We start from the raw sequence: 23,086 nt of genomic DNA on the forward strand, positions 1-23,086 counted from the left end.
AGGCACACAGCACAGACACACAGACAACAGGCACTGCGCCACAACACAGTAACAAAGTACACCAACACCGAATTGCACACAGACACAGTGTACAGAAACAACATAGAGACAACTGGAAATACCTACCACATACACAAACACAACATATAGGTAAATGGCGCACAGTGAAAGACACATACGGAGGAATAGCAATAATAGCACCCTGATCATGGCTCCAGTCATATCGGGCCCTTGCCCTGGGGACAAAGGGCAGACGTGTCCCCCCCCCCTCCCCCCCCCCCCCCCCCCCCCCCGTCCAGACTCACTCTTTGGGAGGGGGCGGAGAACACATGCCAACAACACCCCACTCTTTACACCCCACTCCTTATCCATCAGCCCTCCACTCTCCTGCCACCATCACACTCTGCAGACACCCCCAGGAGGCTCGGGGAGTGTGTACATCATGGGTGTGGCCACCGGGCCTCCCTTCCCCACCCCTTCAGCCTTCCCTATTTACTGTCCAGTTGCCCACCTTGGCCCTCTGCCTCCCAGCCCTGGGGTATGATCTCTCTAGCTGACTGGGTCTGCCTGTAGGACACCTGGGCAGAGATATGGGAGCACTCACCTCTGGGTCTCATCGGCCAGCTCCACAGGTTATTGGCCATGGAACTTGAGCACATCACTTCAACTCTTCAGCCTCAGTTTCCTCATCTAAGTAGCGTCATTGAGAAGGTTAATGTATGCAAACCCCCTGGCACCCAGCGGATAGGGAGAAGTGGTTGTTGTCCTTTGTATGAAATTACAAAGGGAGTGCCCCTCTGAGTAGGACTAGAACTGGGAGCCCTGGGGCCCACAGTCTCATGGGAGGCAGGTGTTGGCACAAGCAGCGACAACACATAAATATGACGGGAGTGGTACAATGAACTGGACTTGGAATTGGAGGAGTCCTGCCTTCAAGTCCAGCTCCGCCTCAGAGCTAATGTGGGATCTGAGGGAGCTAGTCTCCCTTAAGGCCACATTTCCTCATTTGTTCAAAGGAGGTAATAATACTACCCCATCTCACAGGGCCGTTGCATAGGTGAGGTTAAAATCGGATTATGAATGAAGGTTAAAATAGCATAATGAAAGAACAGGTGCTTTGTAGAGGAAAAGTGGTATGTAAAGTGAGGAGTCGTTAACACACTACAAAACAGGAAATTATAAATGACACTAGAAAGGTACAATGTCACCAGTGATTGTTCAGAGGCAGCTCTGACTTTGAATTGAGAAGAGAGAATAAATAGCATGGAAAAGCTGGCATTTAGGTAGAATGTAGAACTGGGGCGGTGAGCCTTCCAGGTAGGGGGAATGGTATGTGCAGGAGGCCTGGGATGGAGTTGTGGGGATTGGGCTGGAGTTCAGGTGTGTGGAACAAAGCAGTGGAAGGAGAGCTTGGAAGAGAAGGTGAAGCGGAGTGTAACGGGCTGAAGTTGCTTCTCAGCCCACATGCAAACCTGGGCCACTGAGCATGGTGACAAGTGGTACATGTTCTCGAAGAGAAGTCTAGAGCAGAAAAGTGCCACAACCTGCATTTCCTTTGGGATCTGGAGGTCGAAAGTGTGTACAAACAAGAGAAAGACAGAGAGTCCCATTGTTAAAAAATAGGTTAAAGATATCCACAGGCAATTCACAAAAGAGGAAACCTAAATGGCCAAAAATACGAAAAGAGGTTCACCCTCACTGGTCATATGAGAGATGCAAATGAAAAGAGCCGTGACACACCATTTCACATCCAACAGACTGGCGAAGAGGAAGAAGTCTCTCAATGCAGGGAAGGGGGGAGGTGCAGGTGGCGAGGATGTGGCACCATCAGAACCCTCACTCACCATTGATGGAGTTGTAAATAGCTACCACTGCTTTGGAGTAGAGTTTGGCAACATCTAATCAAGTTGAAAGTGCTCATATTTACAATCCAGTGACTCTGCTTTACTCATTCCACATATAATTGTAAGAAATTAGACATTAATTTCAGCCATCCAGACACATTGTGATCTATTTATGCCACGGACTAATCCACTGGGAGTAAAAAGAAACTAAGACCATAAGCTTCAACATAAATATTGTCTAGGAAAAAACAACATCAAGTTGTAGAATAGTTAGTGTGACACAAAAAGTTGTTTTAAACATTCAAAACTATGCTACGTGTAATTTCGGATACAGTCAGCTAGGAAAGGTGTTAAAATATGCATAGAAAATCAAAGATAGCACATTTAGAAGAGTGGTTACCTCTGGGAAAGGAGGGATGGGAGTGAGATCAGAAAAGGGTACATGGGGATTTAATTATATCTATAATGCTTTATTTCTTAGAAAAAAATATCTGAAGCAAATACGGCAAAGTGTCAAGATTTCACAAAGCTAGGTCCATAGTTGTTCTCTCTGATCCTTCTCCTTCTCAAGTCTAAAATTTTTTCTCTATTTTCTGGATGTTTGAAATATTTGGTAATTTTAAAGAGGGGAGAGGCAGGGATGCTATGTCGAGATTATAGCAGAGGAGGTCGGGTCACGTGTGCAGGGCCATTAGAGCTCAGTGTCCCAACATGTCTGTTCTGTGACTTGCCACAGCTTGGTGAAGTAGGCACGGCAGGCAGCAGGTCCATTTACAGGGAGAGAATAGAAGCTTGGAGAGGTGGTGTGATTTCCCCAAGGTCACACACAGTGGGGAGTTAGGATGCAGCCCTTTACCTCAGCAGTTGTCTCTGCATTTGCCAATCAGGGTGGACAACCAGAGGCCAACGAACCTGGAAAGAAGGCCTCCAGCCTTGCTGTAAGCCATCCATCCTTTTTCATCTGCTGCACTATTCTTTCTTTCCATTAAGGACAACTTGGAAAATGTAGAAAAAGCACAGGGAAGAAAATAAAAATCACTTGTGATCTTCACGGTCTTACTTTTAAAGTCAGCTTTATTGAGGCATATATATAATTCGCATACAATAAATCCACCTGTTTTAAATGTGCAGTACTATCTTGAGAGGACACGATTTTGTTTTGGAAATCTTTGTCCAGTACTAGACAAGTTAGCATATATGAACGTGCTCTACAAAGAAGAAAGTGCTTTTCACAAGTATGAATAATTATCATTGTAATACAGTTTTTGGAAATCATTATGATAAAGGTGCTTTCACCTTTGAAAGCAGGTGACCACCTAGGTGGGCCTATGTTTTGTTGCCTGAATTTGGGGGTCAGCTTATAATGTACTCAGCATGGAGGTGCTGAGAGCTTTCAAATTATAGTAGAAAGTGTGATTGTTAACACCATTTAAAAATTAGAAAAAACAGAAAACAGATGACAGGGTCAGACTGTGACCTATAGAAGCGCTTGTGGCCTTGGTTAGCTGCCAAGCCATAAACACCTTTACCTGTGGCTTTTGTGGGGAAACGAGAGAAATCAGTGTCTGCCCTCTCTGTGAGCCCAGGAGGGAAGAAAAGAGAGCATTCACTGAGACGCAGGAGATGCTATTGAAATCTCAGACTTGCTGTGGAACCATCGGTGGGTCTTTTCTCTTCTCTGAATTGTAGTCGCCTTGTCTGTTAACAATAAAAGGGTGCTTTGTTCCATTTTCAGCTTTTAGCAGCTGTTTAGGGAAAGTGCTGTGGGCAGGCACTGTGCTAGGAATGGGGGGCAGAGGGAGAGGTGCCATAAAGATGAATAAGACACAACCTCTGGCTTCAAAAATATTCCATTCCAGGGGTGGCAGGTGGAGTGGGGGGATAGACACATCAACAGGTAAATCACCAGGTCAAGTGGTCAGTCAGCAGATGCTCCCTAATTTGACCAAGGTCTCTGCCTCCCTGCCCGGAGATTTACTTCAAGTTGCTTTTGCCAGATCTCCAGCAGTCCTCTTGAATTTTTCTACTGCCACATTTTATTTTAAAGCCCTTCTGGTTGAGTGTTCTGTGATTTGTGACATTCTCATTGATTTCAGAGGGAGTCTGTGCCTGGGTGGGAGAATATCTAAGTGACCTTCGTGACCTCTTTCAGCTTGGAGAGGCTGTGACTCTGCCACCAGAATTCCATGGCTATTTAAAAATAATCTTCGCTCTTTCGCTGCTCTCAGAGAAACTCTCTGTGGTCTGTTCTGTTCCCCAGTCTTTGAGCCTAAGCGATTGCTCCAAGAGGTTTAGCTGGGACCTCTCTGGTCTGTGTCTTAACGGCTGCTTCTTCCAAGATCACAGTTCAAGGTCCCATATGCCTCCTGCCACAGGAGAGAGGAAACATCTGGGCCAGAGCTGCATGGAGGGAGCCCAGCCTGCGTGGGAGACGCCCTGGGTAGGAGCCTGTAAGCTGAGAGCTCTTCGTTTCAGATGGAGTTCAGACTACTGGGGTCTGGATCCCACCTGTGAGGCTTCTATAGCCTTAGGGTATGTGTGTAGAGGCGTGTGTGTGTGTATGTTTAGAAGAGAACAGGGGAGGGAATCAGGAGCAGTTCTCAGGAAGGAGGCCCTGGGACTTTGTAGGATCGGTGGGAATGGCAGACAGTTTGTATGAACACCCAGACAAAATAGAGTTACTAAGGCAGCTGGACAATAAAAGGGGAGAACCCAGAGAGTGGGGACAGACAGGCCTCTGCAGCAAGGGCTTTGGTCTGCATGGGTCTCAGGGAAAGCAGAGAAGAGCCCAGGCTCAAACAGTGAGTAATCTATTCGCAAACCCTACGCAGCCAACGTGGCAGTTGGCAAACCACTGTTGGCAAGACCAAGGGACCATGTCCTCTTCTGCAGCCAAGAGATGACCCAATGTCAGCTTGCATGTTTCCCACTTCACTTGCTGGTCCATCCTGCCTGTAGTCACCCACTCCGACCACCACAGGAGGCAGTACTCTGGGAGGATCCTTCTACAATGGTTCATTTTATATGACAACTTGAGTGGGCTCTAGCACCCAGTTATTTAATCAGACACTAATCTAGGTGTGTCTGTAAAGGTATTTGTAAATGTGTTTAATATCTATAGTCAGCTGATTTAAGCAAAGATTAACTTTGAGCACGGGGGTGGGCTGATTGGGCCTCACTGTATCAGTTGGGGGCCTTAAGAGCAAAAACCGAGGTTTCCCAGGGAGGAAGAAATGCTGCCTCAAGACAGCAGCATTAACTCAGCCTGAGTTCTCAGCTCATCAGCCTGCCCTACAGAGTTTAGACTGGGCACTCCCACAGTCGCTTGAGCCAATTTCTTAAAACTACAGTAAATGTATCTATAATGTATATATATATATATATATACATATATGTGTGTGTGTGTGTGTGTGTGTGTGTCAATTACATATATATGTATCCAATTGGTTCTGCTTTTCTGGAGAACTCTGACTGATGTGCCCTCCCTCACAGTCCGTAATAACTGATCAGGCTTTTCATAGCCCATCTCCTGAGCACCTAATGACGCAGATACTGGTCCCCTTGCTCCTTGCCCTCCTGCCCCTTCAGAAGGAGTCATCTTCTCCACACTCAGGACGCTTAAGAGGCCTGAAGGACCCGGTGAAAGTGGAATAGAAGAGCAAGATTGGTGGTGGATTGAAACGCTGAGCGGTCTGGAACCCAGCAGTGAGACATGGAACAGCAGATCTGCCTGGTTTCAGGACACAGGCAACAATCTGGACAACTGGGTCTGTCTGCTGTGGTATTTCCTGGGCTTTGGCAAGAGAGGTTGTGCCAACATTTTCACAGCATTCAGAAATGGTTTTCCTGGTAAGAATCTCCTTGGTCTCTGCCCACAGCACCATGGGAGGTGGCGATTTCCTGCTAGCTCCGTAAACAGGATAGGATCTATGACCTTGCATAAGTCAGGATCCTTGGTTACAAGTCACCAGGACCATCTCTGGCCATCTTAAGCAAGCAGGGACTCACTGAGGGCTGGAGAACAGGCTTGGACAAAGGGCAAAGCCAAGAGAGCCGCAGGAACCTCAGTCAAGGTCAAGGGATTGCTGTAAGCACAGTGTGATCCAGGGTCCTCTCCAGGGAGTGACTTTGACCTGCAAGGGTTCCCTCACCACTCAGTCAAGAGTCAGCTCCAGGAATGCATATCTGATTGGCTGTCCAGGCAGAAGGAAGTGCTGGGGAAGAATCTGGCTTCACTATGTTTTCGTACTGATTGTGGCCATGAGAAATGGATGCTAGTTTTTCTCTTCCTCACAACGGGGAATTCCCCCCAAAACGGAAACCAGGTTTCTAAGGTGGGGTGGATACTGAACAGATTATAACTGACAGCTAAACTTATTGGAGCTATTGTCTAAGCTAAGCCAATAACAGTTAGATGATATTGCTTAAAAAGGAGCCAGGCAGACTGGACTTAAGATCTGAAGTTGGATGACCCAAGACTGAGTCCTACAACTTGCTAGCATCGTGACTCTGGGGCAAGTTATCTAACAGCCTTGATTTCCTTCTCTGAAAAATGGGGATAAAACAGTACATACAGCTCACAAAGTCATATGTGATAACTTTGTAAACTGTAAAGTGTTTTGAACCTAGAGGCAGTAGTGATGGAGCAATCACGCCTGAAGCATCTTCTCCTCTTGGTACCCAGCTCAAGGCCTAACCCCCAGGAAATGCCCAGTAAGTGCTTGTTGAGTGAATGGATAAACAAGGGATCAATGAAGATAACCACCCTTCTAACTTGACCATCAGCTTTGCAGGAAAAGCCCGGTAGGTGCTGTTGGATTCTGATGTGAGCTTCATGAACCGAGGCCTCACAAATGAGCCTGCATCTTTTTTTTTTTGACAACCCTTTTGACGTTTTAATTTTAATATGTGAAAACCTGGCTACTTGTCTCAGAGAGAGTTTATGGAAAAAAAAGCTTCCAGCTGGCTTTGAGGCAGCCCATAAAAATGTACTGAAAACTGACCAGTTAGAAGTTGAGAACTGTTGGAGGGAGAGATGAGTGACGCCATACACCCTGCTGAGGTCCACAGTATTTCAATAATTAGCTCTCTGGGCAAGAGGATGCATTCTTCATTCCTTCCTGGTTCCTAGTCAAAGGATGGGGTCCAGAGTCTGTGAAAGAGAAACCATAGCTTTCAAACAACAGACAAACACATCTTTAACACAGGCAGTCTCTGATTCAAACGGTTTCAAAGGGTGTGGGGGAGGGAAAGGTTTTCAAGAGCTTTAATGGCAGCAGCCAATCAGAATGCCCTCACCTCTCTCTCCCTGTCAGCTCTCCAAACCCTACTCCTCCCTCAGCTCAGGGCTGACCTCCTCCAGGAAGCCCTTCTTGATCATCCTAGCCCATTAGGGGTTTGTTTTTCCATGACTTCAAACCCTCCAGCGGTTCCTCCTAGTTTCAGGGTAAGTTCAATTTCATTAGCTTGGCATGCAAGGCCTTCTGTGATTTGGCCCCTTCCTGCCTCTGTGGCCTCTTCTCCTCCTCCCTACCTCCCCCGTTGATCCAGCTGTGCCAGACGACCTTCAGCTCCCCCTCCTCCCCCTCCACGGGGGCCTCAGAGCCTTGGCCTGTACCCTGGCCTTGGCTGGGATTTCCTTCTTTATGTGGCTGCATGGTATTTATTCCCCAAACTCAGTCCAGGCATCTCCTCTGGAGGATGAGGGTAAGGGTGAGGGTGGGGGAGTGGAGCGTTTGAGTCCCCCAGGTTGGGTGAGGTGTCCCTGCTTGGTTTCCCCAGCGTACGCATGACATTCTAACTCTACTTACTCACTTCCTCTAGCCTCTCCCCTCTCCGGGGCGCTTTGCTCATCTCTGTCTCCACCTGGCCTCAGAAGGGGCTCCGTTTTTCTAATGCCAGTGCTTGCAGTCTCATCCTCACTGATTCTGATTTCATTGGTCTGGGAGGTGGCCTGGGCATGAGGTTGGGGAGCACAGGTTGCAAAGTGCCCCAGGTGGTTCTAATGTGCTGCCAAGGTTGAGCACCACTGTAATTTATAGCACTTGACTCGGGACTTCCCCAGCAACTCAGAGGAGCTGCCCTCTCGGCCCCTGTCGGGGATCCTGGCCTTGAACTCAACAACCCACTGTGCTTGCCAAAAGTTGTGTTGACAGAAACACTATTCATCCATTTATCTGGATCAGCGGTGTCCAGTAGCTCTGCAATCACCTGCAGGCCCCACTCAGCCCTCCAAGGGTCTGTTAGGAGAGATCCCCTAAATCACAATCACCTGTTATAATAGAAAGATGCCGATCTGAGCCCCACCCCAAACCCAAGGAACCCACCTGGGACCCACACTGTAAACAATTTACTGGGTGATTCTGATATACACTTATGTGCCCCACCTCAAAATATCCTAAAAAGGGGCTGCAGGCTCCCAGTGCCTTGCAAAGCCGGGTAGGGAAGTTAAAAACAGAAAGGGCCTTTGGGGAACCATGGAGGGACTGGAAAACTACTCAGCTCTGGCCAATTTTTGTCCTTGGGGCCTCATGTGGTCAAATCCATTTTTTTAATAGACCACCAAAATCTGCATTTTTACGTGAAATCCGTTTAAAGTTGACAACTAATTAAAACAATTTAAATACACTTCTCAGGCCAACAAAGTTTACCTGAGGACTGCACTTAGCTAGTAGGCTGCCAGTTTGCTATAAATGCTTCCTATAAACACTGCCTGTGGATTAAGCTAGTGAGTGGCATGCATGCCCTGTGTTGTCACGCTCTCTCCTGCGAGCTGCTTTTCTGCATTGGGACTTGGACCAGCACAGACGGGGGTACAGGAAACAGCCCCTGAGACTTGTGCTGTATGTGTAGGAAGCATGCTGTCTGGGAACATCGCTCCTTATGTTCCACAGTTTTCTCTTCACGCCAGCTCACGAGGAAAAGGCCTCTCTGGTCTCAGGGCCTGTAGGAGTCATGGTTCACCTCAGCAACTGGTTTGGTGGTGTCTTATGGAGCCTGAACCACATGGGGTTGGGTTTTGCATGCTAGAAAGCTCAGAGGACAACCTATGGCCTGTTTCTGTAGTGTGTAGGACTGTACTTTGTGTACCTGTCTCATTTCTGGCTTCTTCTGACTTTTCCAACTTCTGTTTTCCATTTGTCACCCATCATATGACCATGACTTTCATTTTTTCTTCTCTTGTTACCAAGAAGTTAAGCGCTTTCTGGAATAAGGCATGATATGAATAAATAAGCCCATACAAAACAGTAAGGGCTCGAGTTTGTTGAATAAGTGACTACTTGAATGATTCATCTTTCGGTCCCACACAGGGCCTTGCACAGAGCAGGTGTTCAGGAAATGAGGGGCAGGACGATGGAGTGGAAAGTGACAGTTTAGAGATAGGGAGACAATAGCCCTGTCATTTCCTAGCGACTAGGACCTTAAGCAAATTAAGTTCTCTTAATCTCAGTTTCCTCATCTGCAAAATGGGAATTGTCTCAGCACCCACCTTATCGGAGTTGTGGGAGAACTGAATGAGATTAGGGATTGGAAAGTGCCTGGTACATAATGGGCACTTACTAATAAATGGCAGTTGTGATTATTCATAAAAACACCCTCATATATGATGTCATTACTTAACAGCCTAATTAATAAGGTGGCAGCATGAGTGAGGATACTCTCGCCGCTCAAGCCGGCGAGAGTCTGACAAAGAAGCTTCACGTACCCATCAGGGGAATAAAACAGAAATGTGTTCCGGCTGTCCGTCCCAGGTCTGCTCACCACACGCAGAGCATAGCTGGTGACAGTGCTGCCGACAGGGAATTTCCTGTCTAAATCTGCGGCTGCCACATCACTTTCTTCCCAGCATGCGCAGGTGCTGAAGACCCTGTCTTGCTTCCCCCATCACTCAACTCTCCAGCCCTAATGCTGTACATCCCTTTTCTGGAAGCCTCTGGTAGTTTTCTCCAAGCTTTCCAGCTCCTTCTATAGCCCTGCATTGTGTCTCTCTTTAAGGAAGCAAATTTATCATGAGCAATCACTTGCCTGGTTGCTCGATGGGTGCACCCACACTTTAGGGAGTTTATGTCCTGGCATTCAGGGGCAGCACTCACAGAGGACTGAATGCTGAGTCTGGAGGGCATTCCTCTGAGGGGGGGACATCAGTGCAACAGTCGGGAATGGAACCCTCTAATACCTGCTGGGGGGAGGCTGTTCATCATAGAGCCTTGCGACAGAAAGTGGCCTACGCTTAATTTATGGTCCGCCTAAGTGCTGAAATTTATTCAGAGGGGGCACCGTTGTATAGGTGAGAGGTTTCCAAGGTGTGGTCATGGACCAAGAGCATCATGGAAACCTGTGATACGTGCAAAGTCTCCTGCCCCACCCCAGAACTGTGGACTCAAAAAATCGGGGTTGGGGGCCCAGCACTCTGTTTTGGCCAGTCCTCAGGGGTGCACAGCCAGTTTGCAGACCCCTGGAGTAGTGGGAAGGGTGAAGCCTGGTTCCAATTCTGAGTCTCAGCCTCCTCGTCTGTGAATAGGGGCGATGATATGGCAGTGGGCTTCTGTAAGGGAAACGGAATTAATGTGGGAATGCGTCTGGCACACGGTTGGTGCTCAGAAATCCCCTCCGCCGGTCATTCAGTCATTCGTCAAACCAACTGTGAGGGTCAGCTATGACCTGATACTATTCTGTGATCTCCACGAATCAATCATGGACCCCAAGACAAGGGCTCCAGCAAGGAGGAAAAATAAGACAACGTTGAGGGAAACCTGATTGGAAAGGTTGACTGGGGCCCTGAGGCCAATCTTAGGATTTTTATTTTAAATGTTTTTATTACTTTTCTACAACAAAGCAAAAGGATCCTCTTATTCCAGCAGCCCCTGGGTCCACGTGGCCCCTTCTCTCCAAGCCAGCTTCCAGTCCCAGCGGGCAGGGTGCGCTCTTGGAGGAGAAGCTGCTGAGGGTCAGTGACACTCCCAGGCAGAGTAAGTGTGGTCTCCAATGCTCCCTCCCCTCACTGGCCTTGGCCTTGCTCTGGCAGAAGGCAGCGGAGGGAGGCCCTTATCAGCTGGGAGGCCCCCACTGCCTGGGGAGGGTCTGGCACATTCCAGGCAGAGGCGCCTGGGACAGCAGCGCCGTGTGCTACTTTCCCAGGCCGCTCACATGTGCTGTGGGTGCTGGGCAGCCTGGGCTCAACCCCAGGGGACCCTGGCAACCAGCCGCTCCTGTTTTAGGCCCTGGACGCCCCACACTACAGGAACTGATGTATTTGTGTTCATTTATTGTCTGCGTCTTGTACTTAGATGTTGAACTGATCACCGAGACTGAGCACAGTGGATGTCAGGAGGGTTTGCTGGGTGAACACCCAATAAGTGGCTTACTGACATAAGGCTTTAGGGATTCTCCCCCTGAAATAAACCCGGCACAGAATTCACTGGAACAACCTCTTCCTGGGAACCTTCTGTGGGTCAGGATCTTATACTGTAGCAACAGCCAGGGATTGGTTATCCACATTTGCCCACAATGACAGATTGGGCTCAGAGCTGGCAATGTGACTTGTCTAAGGTCACACAGCTAGGAAAGAGCAGGTCAGGATCTGAAACCACATTAAAGGACCCTGAGTCCAGTGCCCTTTCTATCCAAGCGCCAGAGGGCGGGGAGCCCTGCTGAAGCTGTGCTGAAGTGTTAGTCTGGCCTGACCTCCTGGAGTTTTCTCACTTGGATCCCAGAGTTACTAAGACTCATAAAGTAAGGAACTGGATGACTCCTTAAGAAAACAAAGCATAGAAACCTCCAGCAACCTTTTTCCCCCCAGCTTCATTGATGTGTAATTGACAAATAAAATTGTCAGAGGTTTTTGAGTTTTCAAATTTAAGGAAACGTGATTGCCTTAGAGAGGAGTCTGTGATTTTCATGTTGTTTATGTAATAGCTATAATGGCAGGATTGCTTGATCAACAGGATTTTGGGGTAAAACCCTCGAAACTCTCTAGTTAAAACGAGAAATCCAATACATATGGATGTCTGTTACTACTATTATTTAACATTGATCTGCAAGTTTTAGCTACTGCAATAAGATGTGAAGCAAGCTGGTGGTGCAAGAAAGACACTACTACTTCTTAAGGCCTCTGAAGTTGGAGTTTATATTAAACATCTTATTTTAATACTTGTAGTACCTCAACAAGGTAATAGTAATAATATTTATATATTAGTATTATTTACCTTTTATACTTCTAAAGAAGTGAGATGTCAGGTGTTTGGTGCACTTACCATAGGGCTTTGTTGGAAGATAAATTATAAATGTTTTAAATCACTGTCTCATCCTGCTGTTAACAGCCCATAGGGTCACTCATAGGTGATGTGGGAATCCCCTTACCCCGTGCTCCTACTTTCCAGCAGATGGAATTGTGCTCTAGTCTACCTGAACTTTCCCTCTGTCTTTTCTTCTGTTGTTCCACCTCACAGACCATACCCTAAGCCAAGACTGCTTCCCATCTCTGCAATTTACTCTACCCCACACCTCTCTTCTGTATCTCAAAATACTTTAAAGCTGAGTTTAATTGCCACCTCTTCCACGAAGCCCTCTGTGCTTTATCCAATGTGTCTGGAATCCTATGCTTTCTCTGAGCTTTTCTTATGCATCACTTGCAAAGATCTACTTATATTCAGTGGGTTTCCCACACTGAATGAAGAGCTTTTTGAGGGTAGAGTACACATCTTACCTCTCCGTCCCTAGGGTCTGGCACAGTAGATCTCAATAAATCTTTACTGAAAGATGGCTGTCTCTCAAACTGTTTGTAGAAAGTCTGTGTCACTGCCCATCAGAAATAAGACACTAAAAGTGTGGAGTCATAGTTGTCCCCAGCAGTAGCTTGTCCTACGAATCCCTTGTTAGCTTGGGGCTCAGTGAGTAGGGATGAAGACGTTATTGTCAGAATACCAGCTTGAGGCAGAAGTCCCCATAAGGTGCGAGGCTAGACCTTCCCTTGTTATTCACACTTGTCAAGGAAGCAAGTCAGTCATCATTAGTGACAGGCTGTCAGCAGTGGGGACAAGGAAAAGGAGCCCTTTTCCTTGTTGTTGGTAGCCTGTCACGCATGGCAAAATGCCATCGTACTACAAAGCACCAGTGCTCCATTATTGTATTGGGGCCTCCAGAAAACCCTGTGAGCTGGGCAGGACCAGGCAGGATGTGTCCCGGTTTTCAAATGAAGAGGCTGAGGCAGGATGGGATACCAGGTTTGGACACAGGTTAGATCTGAGTTTTCTGATACATCGAGCCCACTGAGCTGTGAGGCTCTCTCACCTCTTTTGTGAGGACCTTCTCACAGATGCTGGGCTAGGGAGAACAGGCAGAGCTGCTGACACATGTTACAGAGCAAAGCCCGACGGTGTGAGCAGCGAAGCTAGTCACAGCCTTGCAAGTAGAAAAAGAATAAGCTGCAGGGAAGGCTGAAGGAGCAGGCGGAGTAGGGGAGAAGGAGTGAGGCCCTGACCTGGAGCTCTGAGCAGCAGCATGAAGCCTCAGGGTCTCTGGAAAGTCAGGCGAGGGTCCCCGTAGGAATGAGTTGTATGCGACCTCCAAGGTGAGAAGACAAGCCTGGGCCGCAGCCGGGACAGGTAGGCAGTGGTGCCGGAGCCCTTCTCTCTGCAGTCTCTCCTGTTGTGTCTCCTGTGAGGTCCACAGAACCCAGCCAGGGAGGCAGGCTGGGCTGGTTCTCCCCATTGCAGAGAGGAGAAGACAGGCAGAGAGGGAAGTTCCTGCTGCACACCAGCCTGGGGTGTTTACCTGCAAAACTGCCAGCAGCACCGAAAGCACAGCAATGGGCTTTTCAAACTTGGCTTAGTTACAACCAACTTCCACCACCATACACTTCACGAAAACTTCAAAAGAGATTTCTTTAAAAATTCTTTCTTTGATTTTATACAGGTTTCAAAGGACAACCTCTACTAGTGGCTCAGAGGCCCAGAAGTGAACGAGAGAAGTGAATACCTGGCTTAACCAGGGGACATGGGATTCTGGAAAGCAGGAAGGTGGGGCCCCCAGACAGGCAGTGGAGAGTTTATGCCTCTCTGCTTCTTCACGCTCCTTCTGGATGCCCCTAAAACCCATTACGTGGAGGAGGCGAAAGGGAGTGTGGCTGGGGAGGCACAGGATGCAGGCCCTATGTGTGCTTCTGCCTGTAGGGAAGCTGAGCTGCCAGGTCTGGGTGGCAGGTGCCACGGGGCCCAGCTTAGCTCACCTGGTACTACAGAAGGTGAGTGAGGAACCCAGATGTTCCCAGAATCCCTGCAGCCCCTGGCCTCGCCTGGGCCAGGAGGCCTAGAATTAGACACTTTCTGGGATGGAAGGAACCTTGAAGGTTTTCAAATCCAACCCCCAATTTGATAACTTTCCCCACCCCAGCATAGCCTCTGGCTTTGCTTGTTTACCTCCAATGATGGGGAACTCAGTCTATGCCTGGACAGACCGAATTCACATTGGCACCCTGTCCCTTCCACCCTTGGCAGAAGACAGCAAGCATGTTCGCATGTCCCCACGGTGGCCTGCAGGGACCTTCCCACGCTCAGGCCCTACGTCCCCAGCCTCCCATCCATGCCCCAGGCCTGGTCCCCATTCCCTCCCTATCTTGATCAGAGTCCACCGCAACATTCAGGGCTGGAGCAGCTCCCAGGCCTCCGGTGTTGTGTGGTCAGTGCAGAGGGGACAATCCTGCCGCCACCTCCTCTGGACCGTCTGCCTTGTCGGCCCAGCCCAAGGTCCCACCACCCTAAGCTGATGGCCACCACAGTCCACCTGCCAGCCCTGCTCAGATCACGCCAGCCCCGGCCCATCACGGTGCCCTTGCCCTGGGATCTGAGCACCAAGGGCAGGACCTCAGGTATCTTGCTGGACCCCCAGTCTGGGTGGGTGCTCCCTGAGGACGCAGGTGCGCCCTGAGCACCCTAAGCATTTGTCTCCACGATGCACTTGAGGAACATGGTGTCGTCCTTCACATAGGCATGCTTGGGCGACTGCAGCCTGCTGAGAGGGAAGAAAAGCGGGCAGCCGCTGGCCACATTGGTCTCACTCTGCGGCCGCTGGAAAGACGCAGAGTTCAGGTCAGGCCGGAAGGCATCAATGGCATGCTCACGGTTGTTCTGGTCCAGCAGCATGAAGGTGACCTGCAGGGTGGGTGCAGGTGAGAGGCCAGGCCTTGGGCAGTGCACCAAGCAGCTCAGAGCCAGGTGTGTGTCTGCCGCCTGTGTAGCCCCTCTGACCCTGAGCTCAGGCTGCTCAGGAGTCAACGAAACAATGTCAGGGCCACACCTGGTTGTCCTGTGATTAGGGGTCAGCAATTCTATCCAACAGGAAGGGGGAATCTGGATGCCACAGTCCGTTTTGTTGGCTGTTGGGGGCTAAAGTTGGGACAAAGCACTGACAAGAAGCCGGACTCCTAACCTGTAATATCCTTTCCTGCTCTGTGATGTTGGATCGTCAATACGCTGGAACCTCCCGGGTAAGGCAGGGGGGCCAGAACAGAGAGGCCTCCTGCTGAAGGGCTGTCAGTCAATGCCCGGAAATGTGCATGGAGCTCTGTCTGCACAGCGCAGATATATGTACCCCCAAGAAGCTGATGATCTCAATGACACAAACACTCTCCCCTGGGGCATGTCACTGGAACACCCATCAGGACGTGAAATGGCTTCCCTTCGCCCACCACGGTGGTTCTCAAACTTGGCTGCACTTAGAATTCCCTGGGAAAGTTTCAAAACTCATGATGCTCAGGCCTCACCGTTTCCTGTATGAGTCTCAGTCGTTGGTCATTTTAAAATCTCCCCAGCAGGTGTGGGAACCCCTGACCTACTGACTCATATCCAGACCATCACGGCACTCCCACTCTTTTAAACCTTTTTAATAGATTTTAGCTTTTAGAGTAGTTTTAAGTGCACAGCAAAATTCAACTGAAAATAGAGAATGAAAAATCCTCTGTGCTCTGCCTATTCATCCCTCCCCCCTCAACCCCTGGCAACCACAGGTCTCTCTACTGTCTCCATAGTTTTGCCTTTTCTAGAATGTCATATAGTTGGAAGTATACAGTATGTAGCCTTTTCAGATGGGCTTCTTTCACTTAGCAATATGCATTTACGGTTCCTCCATATATTTTCAAGGCCTGATCGCTCATTTCTTTTTGTCACTGAATCGTATTATATTCCATTGCCTGGATGTCGCACAGTGTATTTATCCATCACCTACCGAAGGACATCTTGGCTGCTTCCAAGTTTGGGCAATTATGGATAAAGCTGCTATAAATATCCACGTGCAGATTTTTTGTGTGGACCTGTTTTCAACCTATTTGGTAAGTACCAAGGGGTGATTTCTGGGTCATATGGTAAGAGAATGTTTAGTTTTGTAAGAATCTGCCAAACAGTCTTCTAAAGTGTCTGCACCATTTACATTCCCACCAGCAATGAATGAGAGTTCCTGTTGCTCCACATGCTTGTCAGCATTTGGGGGTGTTGCTATGCTGGATTTTGGCCATTCCGATAAGTGTGCGGTGGAATCGGCCTCCTTCCCTTTTTCTGAAAATGATGCCAGTTCAGGTTAGCCCCACAGTGCCTCCTCCAGGAAGTTTTCCTTATTCACCCCACTGTGTGAATTTCGTCTTCACATGCCTCCCCATGGTGTAAGTCCAGGCAATTTTGCCCTTGGATTATGATGCTGGAGGGAGCCTTGGCTACTACGTATGAACTCGGGCTCCTGTTTTATAAAAGGGGAAATGGACAACACAGAAAGGGCAATGGACTTGCCCAGGTCACCTGGCCAGTTCACGGCGAGACCAGAACCAGGACCCAGGTTTCGCCCAGCCCGCTCCCATTGCCCCCCCCAGCCATACCTTGTTCCGGAAAGGCCACGGCAGCAGGGCATCATACTCCCCTTTCATGATCACGATAAAGAGCGACAGGTGGGTCTTCTTTCCCGTCCCATCCCCATTCAGGTAGAGCCGAAGGCACAACTTGTAGCCGTACTTGGACGTGTAGAAAGCTGAAACGCAGAAGCCAGAGTTGGCACAGAGGCAACTGAAGCCAGCTGGACTTTGCAGATCAGGAGCTGGGACCAGCGGTTAGGCACGCCCAAAGTCACTGGCTCAAAGCCGAGAAATCTGGGGTTGGAGCTAGCATTCTTCTAGATTATATGCAGTCCAAGAGGACCCGGATCTTGGAGACCAGCTGGCCCAGGGGCTGTGAACTGGCATGAGAATCACAGATGGCCAGGCCCCACCCCGGAGATGCTGACTCAGTAGTGCTGGGGGAAGACTGAGAATGCATGTCTGACGGGATGGGAATGCTGTTGGCCCTGGGACCACATTTGTTATTTACCGACCTGCATTTGACAGTTGGGAAGCAGAGCCCAGGGAGGGGAAGTGTGCTGGGGGCGGAGCCAGGATTAGAGGCCAGGCCTCCTACTTCTATCTGCTGCCCTAGGCCAAGTGCTTGGGGTCTCTGGGAGGCTGCGGGAGGGTGGGCAGCTCCTAGTTCTGCTGGGCACCCTTGGCAAAGGCTCCTGAGGGACGAATCACCCCCTTGGTGTCTAAGTACAGGGACCTGTGGGTTCTCCACCTGGGCCGCTGAAAGGGCCATGCAGTGTGGGTTCCAATGGGTGTCACCACAAGGGCTCCTCTGGGAGTGGTGACAGGGTGTGGGAGGGACGGAAGGAAGGGGTGGAGGAGGGATGGGGCTGACTGTCTGACTCATCTCTGCCCCTTACGTTTTGATAGAACAGGAAGCCAGAGACACTGTCTTTGGAAAGAAGCAAGGAGAAAAAGCCGCGCTTTTCTTGGAGGTGAGTCCACCCCACGAAGGGGGCTGCCCCCACTCCTTAGGAAGGCGGCCTGGTTTGGGACCCAGCCTCTGCCCTGCGGTGTGGAGGAAGCACTGAGTTGCTCTTCGCCCCAGCCCTCTTGCTCTTGGGTACAGCAGAGGTGGTGGTGCAAGGAAAGGTACGAAGCTGGGGCAAAGGTGACAGGTCATTCAAATTTTCACCCGAAGAAATCCTCCTTAATGACCCACCCATTTACTTAGACACAGGTGAGTGAGGCACACCGGTCTGAGCACTTTATACACAAACATACACATTGTTATAGAAACAGGTGTCGATTAATGAAGGGAAACATCTACCGAGTATGTGCGTTATGCGACATTGTACCAGGCCCTGGAACCCCAGAAATGAATAAGAGCTGGCCCGATGTTACACAATATTCCCTGACACACTGCCCAGAGTGATACACTTAGTCCTCCACTTGTCCTATCTCAGACCACTGGCTCTCTGGGGCCATTGGAACCCATGCTGTGTGGCCCTTTCAGCTGCCCAGGGCCCCGCGGTACTCACCTGTGAGAATCGTCCTCTGCATCCTCCCATTTGCTCTCTCTTTCACATCTGATAGCCACACACAGTCAATAACAATTTTACCCCTATCTTCAGAATGTGATTGACACTAGCAGGTGGCAGGCGTGCCCAGTTCAAATAGCCCACGCTGTACGTGGCTGGGCCAGGCACCTACCTGCTCTGTGGTCTCAGCATGCTAGGCGCCTGAATGGACACTGGCCTAACTGGACTCTCACAGAGCTGGCTGCTCCCCTGCTTGTTTCCTGGGCCCAGTGGGGCCTGCCTCCCCCAGTGGGTCTCTGTGCTCCTGGGGATGTGTTACCTGGGGAGAAGAGGCTGACGGTCCTGCCGCAGGCCGACTCATGGCACCGCCTGGTGACATTGGTGATTTTCCACAAGAAGGTGCCATCAAAGGAGGCCTCCTCCATGAGGCGCAGGTTCTGCTCCAGCTTGCCCAGGGCCTGGTCTTTCTGGGCCAGTGTCTGCTGCAACTCCACCACCTGTGGGGAAGCCCATTCAGCCAGGGGCACTAGACCCAGCTTGGGGATAGGGTGGGGAAGGTGGGATATGGGGACAGATCTGCCCAGAATATGCCTTCCTGACCATGTCACCCTCACGCACATGCATCTGTCCTTGCACACACTGTCCCTCCTGCCTGGAACTCCTTTCCTTTCCTTCTCCACTGGCCAACTCTGATTCATCCGTCAGGAACCTGGCTCACACAGCCTTTTCTCTGGGAAGCCTTCAACCACTGCCATAGCCCAGCTGGTTTCTCTCTGTCATCTATGTTCTTATAGAGCCCCTACAGCAGTTATATGAGATATCTTTTTCTGCCTTGCTTACCTAGTGGTTTCCCCCACCGAGGTCTGGGCCCATGCTCATTTTCTCTGTGTCCATGCCTTTCACAGTGCCTGGCATGTAAGAGTAGAGCCAGGAAGTTTGTTGGTAAAAAGACATAGGCACTGCCCTCTGGGAGTCCACTTTCTAACTGGGGCAAGAGTTACATAACTAAAGGCTGTACTTGGTCACTTGAACCCAGTGCCTGGCTTTTCTGGTAGCTTTCCCATTGACATTTGAAAGAATACAAATTTATTCTTGGGTGTTCTCAGGTATGGAAGTCAGGGGTGGAAGGTAGTGTTCTTAAAGAAATTGAATCCCTAAGGTTACCGATGAGAAAGTTGAAGTCCTGACAGGGAAAGTGACTTGCTCAGACCTGTACAGCAACTTAATGGTATAGCTGCAACTAAAATTCAGGCCTAACTTAACATGAGACAATGATATAATGTTGCTGAAAAATAAGAAAGAAAAGACAAAAGCAACATTAACATGGTGACTGGTTAAATTAAGAAAAGCATAAGCTCTGGAACAAAGGAGGAGACAGTCCTGCTCAAGCAAGAACTGTCAAAGACAAGTGGATTATCTGGAGTTGATCTGGTACCACCACTCTGACTGTTTGGAATCCTTTAGCGACTGAGCCAGAGCATACAAGAACGGCACAAAACAGTGTGCTGTGATGAAGGGGTGGAAGTATCAGAGGCATTTAGCCTATTGAAGGAAATACTCAGGTAGCATATAATCACTGACTGCTCATCTCTGAAGGGCTTCAGTGGGGACTAGAAGGCAGATTTGTTTTATGAACCCTAAGGGCCAGGGCCAGGAACAATGCAGGGAAGACAAAGAGAGGCCGATTTCAGTTTAGTAAAAGAAAGACCTTTCTAATAGTGAAGAATGTCCAGCAATGGAGTGAGCTGCTTGCAGAGGGAGTATCCTATTACAGGAGAAGTTCAAGCAAAGGAAATGAAGCACTGGCTGGATGGGGGCAGGAGGGCGTGTTGACCTTGACTGCAACTTCTGACTCAGTGCTCCTCCTAGAAGGTCTAGGGACACAGGACAGAGACTCTCTGGTTGGGGCGTGACTGCTCTGAACAGGGAGAATGCTTAGGAGGAAGGCTGGTCCACTGGTCTGGAGACAAGCTGGGTGAGCGGGGAGCCCCTGGGCCAGCCTTGCAGGCAGCCTCGCCTGCCATGCGCACCCTCTGTTCCAAGCTCAGGATGTGCTCCCGGTCCAGCTGGCTCTGGTGGATGGAGGCGGCCAGGGCCAGGTGGGAGGCCTCCACCTCCTTGTTGAGGACGGCCACAATGTTCTCAAACACGCGCAGCTTCCCCTCCAGGTCGGCCAGCAGCTTCTCCTTCATGAAGTGCTGCAGGGCCAGCTCCTCCTGGCTCTCGGAGCAGGGTGCCCGGTAGCAGTCCACCTCGAGGTCCCCAGCCACCTCCACGGCCGCCTGTAACTGCAGGTCTGACAGATTCTGTTCCAGGGCTGTGGGCCGGGACCCCAGGCCAGAGCCCAGCTGGGCTTTCCACTGTTTCATGAACCCCAACAGCAGGTTTAGGTGGGTGGCCTGAGAGGTGGCTTCATGCTCCTGCATGAACTTTGAGCTCCCCTGCCAAGAGAATGGGGATGATCAGTAAAAACAGAGAAGGTAGAGGGAGTTTCAGGGAGCAGTGGAGGTCCTGCCACCAAAGGTTCCCAAAGAAGGTTAGATCCATTCACCCAGCAAAGGGGAAGTTGCTTTGTGTGCAGGGAGAGGAATTCCGAGAACCCTGACGTCAGACATGCCCACAGGAGCCCTGGGCATCGCAGCCTCTACAGCAACAATTCTGCCCTGAGCACAGCGATGGTTCAGGACCATGGAGAGAGGCATGGAGGGGGTCATTACAGCCATGCTACAATGTTGAGAGGAGACATTCAGAACTTTCCTGAGCACGGAAATGATTTACTAGTGAGATTTGTTGCTTGGGACAGTCATTAATGTCAGGGACATCCAGAGGAGTAGCTTGATGTTGTGGGAATATCCCGGAGGGGCTGAAGTGGGGAGAGCCAGTGGTCTAGGACTGGAGTGGACTTCCTCACATTCACATGCTTACCTTGAAGAAGCAGCCGACACCTGCGAAGGGGCACTCAGCTCCATCTGCTGCCACCTCCGGGTGACCCTGGGAATAACAACACATCACTGGATGTACGGGTGTCCTGGTGGCGACCACTGGGGCTCTCTGCAAAGCACCAGGGTCCAACAGGGCATGAGCTGGGCTGGGCCACATGGCTTTGCACATGCTGTTCCTTCATCCTGGCTGACTCCTTCCTACCCTTTAAGTGCCAACCCTTCGGTGACCCTCCTTCAAAACAGGATGAGGGCCCCTGCTGTGATCCTGGGAAGCCCTCCTACTTCTCCTGTCAGGACATGATCCACACAGCCCCGTAATCAGTATTCACTCTTTGGTTGTCCCAACTGGTCTGGAGGCTCTGCAAGGGTCGCAGCTGTGTTTCCAGTGCTGAGGGCAGGGCCTGGTGCAGAGGAGACGCTCGGGACATGCCGGTTACATGAGTGAGCATCTTCTCCCTCCTGCAGCTCATGGGGACGCTCCTCACAATGCCACCTGCATCACTGCTTGGCAATCCATCCTTGATGGAGGTGTGCCTGCCCTGCACTGCTCTCCTGGACGACAAACAGCCCGTGGGCAGGGATTCAGAGGGTCTCGATATTCAACAGCAGCTTGAGAATACTATTAACCCATCTATAGGTCTGAGGAGTTTACAAATTGCTTTCAGGGTCATAGTTCTTTCTAGGTCCCCTAACAACACTGGGGAAGGCAGGGTAGGTTTTTCGTTCTCATTTTACTGATGAAGAAACCAAAATCTTCATCACAGAAGGGAAGGGATTTGCCCACGAAGGAACAGAGAGGAAGCAGCAGCAGAGCCCCAGGGCTCTTTCCACACGACATCACTACGGTTGACCCCCAAACGACACGGGTTTGAACTGCATGGTCCACTTATATGTGGATTTTTTTCAATAAACACCGGTACCATCTTTGATCCACGGTTGGGAGTCTGTGGATGCAGAGCGCCAACTGTATGCATCAATTTACACCATTTTATACAGGGGACTTGAATATCCATGGATTTTGGTATCCACAGGAGGCCCTGCAATCAATCCCCTGTGGATTATGATGGACAACTGTCGTACTTAAGTGTTTGGGGAGTCAAAGGCTATACACAGATTTCCGGGCAGACGGATAGCTCAGTTGGTTAGAGCGCGAGCTCTGAGCAACAGGGTTGCCGGTTCGATTCCCACGTGGGCCAGTGAGCTGTGCCCTCCACAACTACAGTGAAGACAATGAGCTGCTACTGAGCTGCCACTGAGCTCCTAGGCAGCTGGATGGCTCAGTTGGTTAGAGAGCGTGCTCTCAACAAGGTTACCCGTATGACTGCTGCAAGGGATGGTGGGCAGCACCCCCTGCAACTAAGATTGAACACGGCACCTTGAGCTGAGCTGCCAACGGGCAGCCAGATGTGCTTCCCCCCGTGACTAGACTGAAAATGGTGACTGGACTTGGAGCTGAGCTGCACTCTTCACAACTAAAATTGAAAAGACAATAACTTGACTTGGAGCTGATGGGTCCTGGGAAAAACACAGTGTTCCCCAATAAAGTCCCGGAAATACACACTGTTCCCCAATAAAGTCCTGTTCTCCTTCTGTTCCCCTTGCCCAATAAAATCTTTAAAACAATAAAAAATAAAATAAAAAAATAAAAATAAAATGTAATTATACTTAAAGTATTCAATATGTCAATAGACTTTCATAAAACTTGCGAACTAAACGTAAAATTTAAAACAAAATTAAAAAAGGAGAAACGTTATACACAGATTTTATACTGTGTGGGAGGGGGCTGGCATCCCTAACTTCCACATTATTCAAGGGTCAATTGAATCTCTTATCAAGAGCAAGCCCATGCGGGACTGGGAGAAAATTTTTTCCAAAACATATATCTGGAAAGGGCTTGTGTTCAGAATATATAAAAAACTCTTACAATTTAGTAATAAGACAAACAAC

General features: G+C 49.7%; 1 protein-coding gene across 9 annotated transcripts in view; it reads right to left on the reverse strand.

Moving 5' to 3' along the window:
* Positions 1-2,914: 2,914 nt before the first annotated feature.
* The window catches only part of TRAF1 (TNF receptor associated factor 1), a 33,608-nt gene continuing 13,436 nt past the window's right edge, over positions 2,915-23,086 (reverse strand). For 5 of the 9 annotated variants that reach the window (XM_081066616.1, XM_081066620.1, XM_081066619.1 and 2 more), the window contains exons 4-8: positions 21,123-21,188; positions 20,228-20,638; positions 18,517-18,694; positions 16,705-16,853; positions 9,583-14,992 (exon numbers count right to left, since the gene is read on the reverse strand). In XM_081066616.1, coding sequence (XP_080922742.1) covers positions 14,774-14,992; positions 16,705-16,853; positions 18,517-18,694; positions 20,228-20,638; positions 21,123-21,188 — 1,023 coding nt within the window. In that variant the 3' untranslated portion in view covers positions 9,583-14,773. Of the gene's footprint in view, positions 6,997-8,081; positions 9,049-9,582; positions 14,993-15,855; positions 16,569-16,704; positions 16,854-18,516; positions 18,695-20,227; positions 20,639-21,122; positions 21,189-23,086 lie in introns of those variants that run through there. The other 4 variants (XR_013994456.1, XR_013994457.1, XM_081066622.1 and 1 more) reach the window with 4 other exon arrangements.

Source organism: Rhinolophus hipposideros, assembly GCF_964194185.1.
Source record: "Rhinolophus hipposideros genome assembly, chromosome: 11".
NCBI lineage: Eukaryota > Metazoa > Chordata > Mammalia > Chiroptera > Rhinolophidae > Rhinolophus > Rhinolophus hipposideros.